General features: G+C 29.3%; 1 protein-coding gene across 1 annotated transcript; it reads right to left on the reverse strand.

Annotated features, from left to right (window-relative positions):
- Positions 1 to 746: 746 nt before the first annotated feature.
- On the reverse strand, positions 747 to 8,494 carry LOC129965244 (ocellar opsin-like). The gene is made up of 5 exons (XM_056079166.1): positions 8,362 to 8,494; positions 6,102 to 6,420; positions 4,086 to 4,417; positions 2,488 to 2,749; positions 747 to 1,184 (listed from the first exon to the last, which is right to left on the reverse strand). Exons 2-5 carry the CDS (start codon positions 6,396 to 6,398, stop codon positions 876 to 878), a joined length of 1,200 nt encoding a protein of 399 aa, XP_055935141.1. The 5' UTR covers positions 6,399 to 6,420; positions 8,362 to 8,494; the 3' UTR covers positions 747 to 875.
- Between the last annotated feature and the right edge of the window lie 3,857 nt (positions 8,495 to 12,351).

Consider the following 12,351-nt stretch of genomic DNA (forward strand, 5'->3'; position numbering starts at 1 on the left):
GTGCATTGAATTGTCAACTATTTGTTAGAGAAACAAAATTTCTATATGGATGTACTTTTACTTTAAAATAAAATTTCTAAAATAAGAATAAATGTTAAAAATTAAGCTGTAATAAAAGGTTGTATTTTAGAAATTTCACCCTAAATAGTTTCCTTTACTATTAAAAACTGTAACTATTTGATGGGCATGTTTCAGTTTCATTTACAGTAGAAATTTATGCTAGTTATACATTTTTGAATTTGAGATATATCCAGTCAATGTTTGTTGTTAAAGTAAAATTTCTGTCAGATTGAATGGAATGTTTGTTTATAACTGGGTTTTTAAATAGTTGTTATAAATTAGACTGTAATAAAGAATAGCATTTTAGAAATTTCACACAAAATAATGAGATTTCTTTGCTATCAAAAAGATAAAGTTATTCAACAGAGAATTGACAGTTTGCGGATTTTAGATACAATGCTGTAAATTGTACTAACATTTGTCAGTAAATTATTTATTACAGAGCTTGGGCTGTTCTTCGGGATTACAACATGCAACACAAGGCAAAAAGCTGCGAAAAATTCAACCTGCACCAATCGAGGGCAAAACAGACTTCTTATAATATAATACAGTAATTGATTTTTTAATAGCAGTTGATTATTCACTTAAAACACATTTCCATGATGTGTATCCTAGCAGATAACGAATTTCATAACTGTGTCGAAATATCAATACTAATGAAACAGCACAGAATAAGAACTCGCATATCTGATCAATGCAAATTTATTAATGAGGCATTTACAGCGAAACTTCTTCTAGCTAGGCAGTAAAACAGAATAAACCACTTAGGCGAGAAAAGTCAATTACTTTACAAAGCAGAAAACAAGATTCAAAAATTAAGCTTCTGAATTTTTGGGTGGCTTCTCGTCGACGACGGTGGCCTCAGACCTGTTATCACTTCCGTGGTCACCAGTGTCTGTTGCGCAAGCGAGGCTTGGGAATTTCTGGTGCAAAGCTGCTCTGTACTTGGGATGGCTGATACCGTACACAATAGGGTTGTAGACGGCGACGGCTTTGGCGAAGACGGCTCCCCAGATGGTGGCAAGAGGAGTCAGGCGTTTTCCAGTTCCGAAGACACCGCTCCATGCGATGCTCAGGTATGGTGTCCAGGCGACGAACCACAAACCAACGGTCATCAGGGCAATCTGAATAGAACAAAAGGAAAAAGATTAATCTCATGTGAATAGGAAAATGTCATCTTCAGTATTCCAATATACATATCAACTTGTTTTAACAACGACTTTTTTGAAGACTAGAAAGTTAAGAAGCCATTATCCCGTCACATATTTTCTTCCGGCAAGAGATCCGCAAATCCATAATAATCTACGTTCTATAAAGCCTACCATTAATTTGTGACCTGTTCTTCCAATATGTGAGATGGATGTAAAACTGACTCATCTCCATATGGGATACATTCGCTTCACTCACAGTCATCTAATTTTTAGCGAAAGAGTGGCAACGTGTGCCACTTGTCAATCGAATTTTACTGTGCGTCACATTTCAATTTAATGTCCTACTTTTAATTCTCATCCTATTCGTTTCTTTCATTCACGGTCTTTAACTTTACTAATCTCAGTGGGTGAGAAACATTATCCGAATACTTTTAAGTATTTAGCTCTATATTTGCATTTAGATTTATTTACGTTTATTTTATTTTAACCTTTTGAGTAACTGTTTTCGCTGTCATGTTTTTGAAACATTTTATCATGCACTGGAATGTTACACTTTTGATCTCTCATTTTGACACTATCATATTTTATGTGTTTTAAACACAGACTGTCTGCCTTTACATTTTAGTAAATATTTCTATCATGCGTTATTATATTCGTGATATTTACTTGGTACAGTATAACCAAGTATAGCTCTTACGCTAATAAACATAACAAAAAAAAACATCTTTATGTTTTAAAATATTTTTCATTGATCATTTGACTTGTGAGTACAGAGATGGGAAAAATTATTGTTAATTAAAATCCTTTATTAATAAAAATATTGTCACATTTTTCTCAAATAATCCTTCTTTTGAAGGACTGAAAATTTATATTTTTCTATTCATGTTCTTACTATAATTTCTGCAATACACTCTAACTCCCTAAAACTTTGAAAAATTAGAGCTATTATTGAAATTTTGGGTGAGTGATGATTATTTCCCTCTAGTTTGAAGTAAAAAATAGTTTTTCAAATTTATGAATTTAAATGAAAGCATTCAATGAGGAACATATCACACTAGTTTAATTCAGCATTACTATTAATATTACTTCAAAGCGAACAGAACCTCACAATACTGTTCTAGCCCTAAAATAAATATAAACTCTGGCAATATTATTTAAAATTTGTTTGGTTTTTTCCTTCGGACATTGTTAAAGTGTTTAATTATTTGGTTTAAAGAAAAATGCCTCTTCCTCACTCCTATCTGAGATGTATCTTAACAGAGCTGAATGTACAAACCTTGGCGAGCCTGCATTCAGCGGATGTCTTGTTCTGATCTGAGTTGGCTCGGAGAGAAGAGACGTTCATCTTCTTGGCTTGTTCTCTGAGTTCCTTCTCGTGTCTGGCAACAGATCGCACGATGAAGGTGTAGCTGTAGATTAAGGTGAACAAGGGAGCAAAGTAGACAGCCAGGCCGTAGAATATGACGTATGAGGATGAGTTCCAGTCTTTTGTCAAGTAGTCAATGGTGCAGCTTGTCATGTTGCCTTCAGGTACATATCTGGAATGCAAAGAACAATAAGAACTAGGCTCTTGCTTTATTTACTTATGTACAGTTTCGAACACTCAAATCATTATACATAATAGATACCGTCAATTAGTCAAAGAAGATTGAAAAATTTAACATGCACTATCAAACAGAGAATGCCTGATAAATTACTGAAGCATCCGAATAGAAATAGATGGAACAACCTCCTGGTGTGTATTACTTAGTTGAAGAATCGTAAAAATGATGGTAACTTTATATGGGCTTTATATCACACAGAGGCAAAGGAAGACACCAAAAGAGTTGATTTTTAATGTAAAGATAATGAAAAAGAAATCTTGATTTTTATAAATGAAATTATAAGATTTCTGAATTAAAATCTTATTAATGCTACTTTGGATTAAGTTTGCAAAGCATACTTTTATTTTCTGCTTCACTGCACTTCAAGAACCCTCAGATATTTATTTAATAAATTCTCTTCCTATTTAAAATAATCTTCACTAACTATATTTAGCTTATAAAAAAGTAAAATGTGTAGAAATATATCAATAATATTTTCTACGTTCCAATTGTTTTAATACAGGTTATATTTTTATAACTTTTGCAACGAAGTTAATATTTGTACTTTTAACAAAATATTTAAAATTATTTTATAATTCTAGAGAAAAAATACTAAAGCTTTAAGGAAAATCGATTTATATTTTTAAAAATTTATTTATAATAATTATTATATTTCAGGAATTTATCCAAACTCTTATGTGAAATTCAAATAAAAGGTAGATAAACCGTATTCATTTTTCATCATAACAAAATCTTTGACTTAGATTAAATAATAATTTTGGTTTTTAACAATTCTTTATTGGTTAAAAACCTTTAATTTGATAATCACAAATGTTACAGATATTCAGGTAATTTATATTTACTAACTATGTAATTGTTAGAAAGGGAAAAATGGCGAAAATTGAATGAAGAAATCAAAGAATAGATTTTATATCCATGAGTTATATTAAACTATTTAAGGATGAAAATGATAGTGGCTAATTGAGAGAGAAGAACTTAAAAATTATCCCAAATTTATTTTTTGAAAGCCTTGAAATCAGTTGAATAAAAGTAAATGTGTTCTTTTCCAATTGATTTGATTTGGTTTATTTTCAAATAAACAAATCATTTGAAAACAACAAATGCTTCATTTTCAGATCAATGACATAATTTAACATTAAATTAATTTTGAATAATTTTTTCTATGTCTCTCTTTTTAACACCTTATATCAATGGATTTCATTAAATAAATTTTAAATTTAAAACGATACTAAAACAATAGAAAAACAGCTTAAAGGATGGGGATCAATACCTGTTCCATCCAAAGAAGGGCAGAAGGGTCCAGATTGCTGACCAGATCCACACCAAGAAGATTTGCAGGGCTGCTTTCTTGGATGTGAGGGGCTCAGCTGACATACCCTTGACGATGACATTGTAGCGGTCGAACGCGATCATAACCATACTCCAGATGGAGACGCAGCCAAAGAGACTTCCAGCCATCCCGTAGATTTCGCACATAAATGGTCCGAGGATCCATGTTTCGGCGAAACAATTAGCGGCCATGGTGGGCATCATGAAGGCCATCATACAGAAATCCGAGAACGCAAGATTTACAATCAACATGTTAGTCGGTGTCTTAAGGCTCTGAAACCAGACAAGAAAGATAGTTGGGGCATGTTGTATAATTAATGAGTGAATGTTGGTCTTTGATTATTATGTGGGCGACGGAGGGACAAGAGATCTGGTACCAATTATTACCAGCACCACAAAAAAGAAATATTATTTTTGTCACAATTTGGGAACCAAATATGAGAAAAAAAATATAAAATTTCGTTCCAAGGATTATTTACCCTTACTTCGCCACGATTAGTAGAAAATTAAAAAAAAAAACATTTAATTATTTAAACAATTAATTTATCTGAAAATAAAAATGAATGAAAAGTTTTTCTCTCTAACAAAAAATCCAGGTATTATTAGTTTCCATTTTGAAAAAGAGGTGTGACTTTTAATTTTATATGTAGAGAGCGATATATATATTTTATAGGTATTGTTTGATTAATGTTTTTATCACTTGACAAGTTTTCTTCAAGACTTTTAATATTTCATATTAATTTTAAAGAAAAATAAAAGAAAAATTATGCTAAAAATATAATATAAAACGGATCGTCATAAAAACGAATATTTATCTGCGATAAGGAAAAGAAGTGAACGGGAAGATTTGGAATTTGATGATTCATTCAGTTATTTTGAACACTTATTTTGATTGTCATTTATTTAAAATTTAAAAAAAAAAACTTGTTTCCGATTTTTGAAAGCAGCAATAATCACCTCTTGGTTTAGTAGCGTCAAAAAAATCTAGCACTTTAAATTAATTTTTGCAAATACGTCTAAATAACCTTCCAAACAGATGCAAATATGCAAGAATGTATGTAAAATATGGAAGAATGTAGATATGTGCTGATTACCTGGAAGAATACTTGAATCCAAAGTATTACTTACTTTAAAGAACTTTAAATTAAAATTTGATTAATTCCCTATCATCTCAACTGAACAAAAATAGAATTCTGTTGACAAGAATAGAAATGAAAAATAAGTAGAAAAATTTCAATTTTCAAAGCAAAATGGAATTCAAATAAAAATTACACTCACCTATTAGAGTATCTATTAAGATAAAACGATTTGTATCTTATGATTACAACCTAGAATTTTCACTCTTCGTCCCGCTTTAAAAAAATATCTCAGATTTGCTACGATTTTGAACAGAAATATCCCATTACCCCTGTTCTTTCTCATGAGTAAATACTTCTTATTTCAAAATATTAATTTTGTTATGCGAGTATAATATCTAAAAAATAACAAAATACAATATTATATTAATATAATAATAATATATTAATATAATATAATATTTAAATAACAAAATATAATATTTGTTATTTAAAATTACATTCTAAAATAATTCCAACCTATTTTTTACTAATCACAGAATATAACCATGCTATTTTTGGAAAATAGCAACTCAAATAATAATTCCTTTAAATGTTATAAATTTTATTTAAATATGGCTTATGCTATCAATAGCATTAAATTACAAAATGATCAGACAATAGAAAAAGAAATCTGGTCATTTTGCTCACTAAAACTAAAAGACATGAACTTTTCCAAACTAAGCAGAAAAGCCTAGGTTTGTTTTTCGGCATGATCCCCTATCCTCTTTCCAATATTCCGGATCTAACAAGTTTAGACAGTTTATTAATTAGATAGTGAAATTCCTTTAGGTTTTTTTATGCCGTAAATAAGTGATATGTAAATGAGTGCTTATATTTACCTTGGTTGATGTCATGAGATAAACAACCATTCCATTTCCGATGACACTGACGATGCCAAGGATGATCATGGCAATCCCAAGCAGACTGTGCCACAAGGGGTTCATCGGAGGGAATTGGTACCAGTGCTCGTGGACCATGTGCAAGATTTCGCTTGGCACAGAGTCGACGACGGTGGCATTCCTCTGGTAAGGAAAGAACGCACCATCGTAGGGCACTGGGGCGGCACCAAGACTTCCAGGGGCTCCAAGCATAGCGCGAGGGGCCATAAAGGCACTATTTAAAGCCTGAGCAGACATGACTGAAGAAGGTAAATCAAAACTGCAAAGATCAAAAAAGTTTTATTTAAAATTTTAATATTTTGTTCTGAGTGTAGCATATGATTATATAAATAATATATAAATAAATATTTTTTTACTTTATTGTTTCCATTGAGTCAGTAAAAAAAGATACGTTTTCATGTATACCACTATTTATATGTATACACATTTGAACTGATAATAGTTAAATACAAGGAACTGAAATTGAATACTAGTTTAGAAATCTTTCTGAATGATTAGCTTAAGATAAATTGCAAATAAACAGTCTTTTGAAAAAATTGGCCTTATTTAATAAGTCTCAAGATATTTTAAATTTAATTTTACTTTTGAAAAATATTGTGCTTCTCTAAAAGAAAAAGCTCAAAATGTCAGAAAAGTTTCTGATTGATTAACATTGATGTATATTCAATTTTGCGTAATACAATCATTTAAATGATTTTTAATTTAGTATTTCATTTTTCTTTCCAAAAAAATCAACAGTCTATCATTTAAAGCATTTGAAATGTTCTGATAACAAAGTTATTATTCTGTTTTATTTTTTAATTTCTGATTTAATTGAATTTGTTGATTTTAAATAAATAATAAAGATTATTATTTTTAGAAGTAAGAAAACTTCTAAAAAAATATTTTTTGCTTATAAATAATCATGTATTTAACTTCATGAGCATCATCTTTATTATACAACTAAGTTATATCATATTATATATCTTCTCGTGTCATTCATAATTCTTAATTAATCTTAATCGTGATTTTTTTTATTTCTCCGTTAAAAATTATCAACAGAAAATTAATAAACATCAAAATTGCTGAATTTCTGTTTCATCAGCTTTTCCATTTATTTTTATTTTTAGTTTAAATACAAATGCTCAGATACCCAAATTATTGTTATTATGAAAAATTTCGTATCAACCAAATTATATTTAACGTTAAGCGCCGAAGTTATATTTTCTTACTTTCTTTAAGAAATTGACGTATAATCACATAAGTATGTATTAATGTAGAATGCTTAGAAATACATCATTTTCAGAATTTAATCTTTTTTTTTCAAGATAGATCCAAGATATTTAATTCAAACTAATGAAATATTATACAAAGTGAGGATATTTAATAAATTTGTTATATTAAATTTTGTATATTATATTTAATTTTATGCGCCATATTCCCGTTAAATAATTCATTTCTTTGAAGCTTTCATTTTTGTATCAACTAACAATTAGTATTTTACTAAAAATTTTATTTTTGCATTAATTTTAACCGGCATTTCTGTGCCTAAGACATTCTGATAGAAGGAATGAAGAGGAAATAGAAGATATCATAAAAGAAGAGAAGCTTTTACAAAGCAAATTTTGTATCAACCAAATTATATTTAGCGTTAAGCGCAGAAATTCTATTTTCCTACTTTCTTTAAGAAATTGATGTATAATCACATAAGTATGTATTAATGTAGAATGCTTAGGAATACACCATTTTCAGAATTTAATCTTTTTTTTTTCAAGATAGGTCCAAGATATTTAATTCAAACTAAAGAAATATTATACAAAGTGAGGATATTTAATAAATTTGTTATATTAAATTTTGTATATTATATTTAATTTTATGCGCCATATTCTCTTTAAATAATTCATTTCTTTGAAGCTTTCATTTTTGTATCAACTAACAATTAGTATTTTACTAAAAATTTTATTTTTGCATTAATTTTAACCGGCATTTCTGTGCTTAAGACATTTTGATAGAAGGAATGAAGAGGAAATAGAAGATATCATAAAAGAAGAGAAGCTTTTACTTTTGTGATCAATTAAAAATTTGCATTTTGCTAAGGATTTTATTTTTTCATTAACTTTAACCGGTACTTCGATGCTTCAGATAATCTGAAAGAAAGAATGAAGAGGAAATAGAAGATATTCTAAAAGAGAATGAGATGGAAATAGAAGAAATAACTTACCTGATACTCGGAAATCTCCGATCTGCAAGAGTCACCCACAAGGGAAAAGTGCTGTGAATCTCTCGCAGAGGATGCTAGCCAACAGGACCACAAGGAACCGCTTTGCTTTGCACGAATGCGACTTTCTACTGCCTTCAGGTGTCTTTTATACCCCATGGCAGACCCTTCTTAGGAGTCTTAAAAGGATCAACACTTGTCAGGTTTCACTTCTTCTAAGGCTTGCGAATTAAGAGAAACGAGATTAAGATTCTTAATCTAGTTAAGAACTTGGGTACAGTGTGACCTTTTATACTTTTTTTTCTACAAATCTTACTTAGCTTTAATGCATTAGAAATGGCGTTTTTCGCTACTACATTTCCAAGTCTAATATTCTGTTACATTGAATAAACTTAATATAATATTTACACGAAGTCCATTGTCTTACACTTGAGATTATTAGAAGTACAATGATTCTTTAGAGTCTTATGCATATGTTTAAAGAATGGAAATCGATATGACTCACCTTTCGGAAGCTGAACAAATATGTTTCATAAATGTTGATATTCAAAATTTGTATTCTAGAAGTATCCTCACTGCTTATTAATAAAATGGCACCATAAAATGTGGCATTTAAATGAATGAAAGGAAGGCAATCAAATGATGCTAATGATCCGAATTATAATAAACCGATCATGAATTCTCCTCATATTTGTATGTGAATTTAATAAATTTGTCAAATAAACTCAAAATGATTTTCAAAAGGAATAATTTCTTAAAAATTTACTTTTGTGTAATAATTTTTGTAGCAAGGTATCTTATTTTTTTCTCAAAATATATCTGCACCTTAACTTTGTCATATTGTTCATATTCCTATTTTCAACTCCTTTTCTTGTATACTATTTTTCTATGAAGTCATCAATCATATGATTGAATAGATTGAACACACTCAACTGTAAAAATTTTTGGTAAATATTCTAAAGATTATATTTTTTGAATATAGCTTTAAAACATCTAAGATTAGGTTTCTTAATTTCATCTAATCTTAATTCAACTAAATTAAGATTATTTGAATGAAGAGACACTTTTTTCATACAAAATTTAGTTCAATTCAGTCCAGTTGCTTAGAAAGTGATGTATAATTTATATACATTCATAGCTACAATGATTATTATTTATATTAATTTCATATTCTTAAAAGAAATTTTTAAGAGCGCTTAAGAAGATTCAGAGAACAGAAATCAACAAATACATTGCACGAAAAGATCATGGGTAATTGATTTCTTTTCTGTTCCATTAGAATCTCTTTCAACAAAATGAGCTATATAAAAGTTCGTATATCATTCTTTCGATTTTCATTTATGTTTCCATTTTTATTTATTCTTCTGACGATTTATCGTTGCTTCTGAGAATTCTGATAATTTATTCTGATGCAATTCCAATAGGAGGAAAGAAATCAATTCTACAAAGATTAAACACATATTCTTTTCCATAAGGTTCCAAATAAAAAGTATCTCGCAAAAGCGTCTGTTGTTCGATTGATCTGAAGTTTGAATGGTTAATTAATCATATATAATACCTGAAATTTTATCGCGTGCCTGCAGAAAATGATTGATTCCCTTGCATAAAATTTTGAATAAATGGTAAAATGGTGAGCTCCTCGAGAGCTCAAATTGTTATTTTCAGAATTTCGCATATGACGCTCAGCGCTTCTTAGTTTCGTGAAGAAAACCGAATTTACATTCTGAATAAATTTTTCAGATCGAATGAAACCAAAATTTATCATAGAACTACAATTTTAGAAACAAGATCCCATACCAAATTTCATTTATCTAATTCATTGCATTTTTTAGTTATCGCACTTGCATACTCAAAAATGTACAATCCGACAGACGGTTAATCCTTTCAAGGATTTTATACAAAATTTTACAAGGATTTTTACTTTTGATGCTAAAATTGTAAACCAAATATAATTTATCCAAACCATCGCGTTTTTAAGCTATCGCGTTTACATGCAGAGGAAAGTACAAACGGATATACAGGCAACCCCTTATCGGGTTTGATTCAAAATTTGATACAAATCTTTTCAGAAGCTAAATCTGCGAACCAAATTTTATCCATCTAGCTTCTGGATTTTGTAGTTATCGTATTTACCCGTATTTGGAAAAACAGCAGAAAACAGATATCTTGCGAATGGATTTGGACTGGGTTGGAATTTAGCGTTTTATGGCACAAAAGCCGGTGCCGACTATGCTGAGCCAAGCACAAGGTTAAAATATGAAACAATGGATATATGTTGTTGATAAAGATTCATAATTCAATGGAAATCTAAAAATTCAGTATTAAGTCCATATATCAAATTATTTCCCTGTAGTTCATGCATTTTTGAGTTATTTGAAATTAAAATACTACCAAAACTGTATTTTTTTAATTCAGGGAGATCTGAAATGTTATGATTGTTTAAAATTTGGATTCAAAGAAATCCGATAAAATGATTAAATCAGGAATGATTACAAAATTTTAATTTTTGAAAAATATTTTTAAAATAAATTTTTAGCTATATGTTTGTAATTTTACTAAATTACATGTTATATAAGAGAAAACACCTTGTAAAATCCACATTACTTTTCGGAAAATTCCACATTTTCAGGGGGTGAGGGAAAATGTCTTCGAAAAATGCCTATAAATACTATACTAACCATTTGAATGGATAATATAGTAAGAGTGAGGAGAAAAAAAAAACCCTATTCTGAATGTGTTATTTTACAACTTCAAGTAGTTTCTATTCATTCGCACTTCAGAAAAATGAGACAAAAATTATATATTTTTTTGATAATGTTTCGATTATCTTTACCATTCACAATGTCAGCGTGGCAAATGTGTTCGTCTTATTATTCTGAACTGGCAATTTTTTTTAATCAAAGGAGGGGGGGAGGGTATGTTTTCGATTTCCCATCACAACCACTAAACTTAATCTAACTTAAATAAAACTTTTTAAAAAAAACTATATTTATTGCCTGTAAAATTAAATCTCTATTAACTGAAAGCCTGTAAATTATATTCAATCCTTACTTTCTCGCATACAAAAAGAAAGTATTGTTTAAAAAAAAAACTAAGAAATATGTTTTGTTTAATCACCACGTTTTAAACCTCACCTCTGAAAAACGTATTATAGGAATTATATCTGTTTGTTTGTAAACATGAATACTTTTACTTAAAGACGCTTTCAACTAAATACACGAAATTTCATAAATGGTTTTTACTCCAAATCTGTAAATTTCTATCATACGTTGGACGAAATTCCTTAACAGGAAGTCGATCGGTCTGGCTGTCTGCAAACAAGTGAACTCGATAGCTACAGAAAGCAAGAAGATAGATTATTTACCCTTTCTAGGACCGAGAGAAATATACTTCCCACCAAATTTATCAATCTTTGTATGAAATTATGTAGGTTGGCATAAGTTCTGACAAATTTTTTTCAGAAAGACAGAAACTTAGATGCTTCAGTTCTTTATCTCACACAAAATGATGTGTCTTGATTTGTACTTAATTATTAATTAACCAAATTAATTAATTTATCAAATTAAATTTATCAAAAAAGCTAAATAAATCCCTTTTCTTATTCTAATTCCAAGCCTCAAAATATTTTAACATAATATGACTAGAAAAAATGGCCCTTTAAAGGGTTAAAGAAGGTACATAAATTTAACATCTAAAATATAGATCCATATCAAATTTTAAAGTAAATCTACGAAGTTTATTCGCCCGTTAGTCTGTAAAAGTCATGTAAAAACACAATGAGTTATGTAAAAGTCATAACTCAAAAACACAATAACTTACATAAATGGAATTTAGTACGTATCTTGTGACCACAATTGCAATTCTATCGAAATTTTGATTTCAATTTCTGACAAAAAGGCATTTAAAGTACATATTCGGTTTTCTGGTTATTAAATAGTAATCGAAACCTTGCGAATAATCGCCAAATATCGCATGTTAGATCCAGCCAAAACA

The sequence above is a fragment of the Argiope bruennichi genome, chromosome 1, assembly GCF_947563725.1.
Source record: "Argiope bruennichi chromosome 1, qqArgBrue1.1, whole genome shotgun sequence".
NCBI lineage: Eukaryota > Metazoa > Arthropoda > Arachnida > Araneae > Araneidae > Argiope > Argiope bruennichi.

Excerpts from the sequence above, each read along its gene's own strand:
- LOC129965244 (XM_056079166.1), bottom strand. The coding sequence starts at position 6,398 with ATGTCTGCTCAGGCTTTAAATAGTGCCTTTATGGCCCCTCGCGCTATG. Across the intron at positions 4,418-6,101 it reads ATCTCATGACATCAACCAAG|AGCCTTAAGACACCGACTAA; the intron begins GTAAATATAAGC and ends GTCTGGTTTCAG. Across the intron at positions 2,750-4,085 it reads CCCTTCTTTGGATGGAACAG|ATATGTACCTGAAGGCAACA; the intron begins GTATTGATCCCC and ends TTTGCATTCCAG.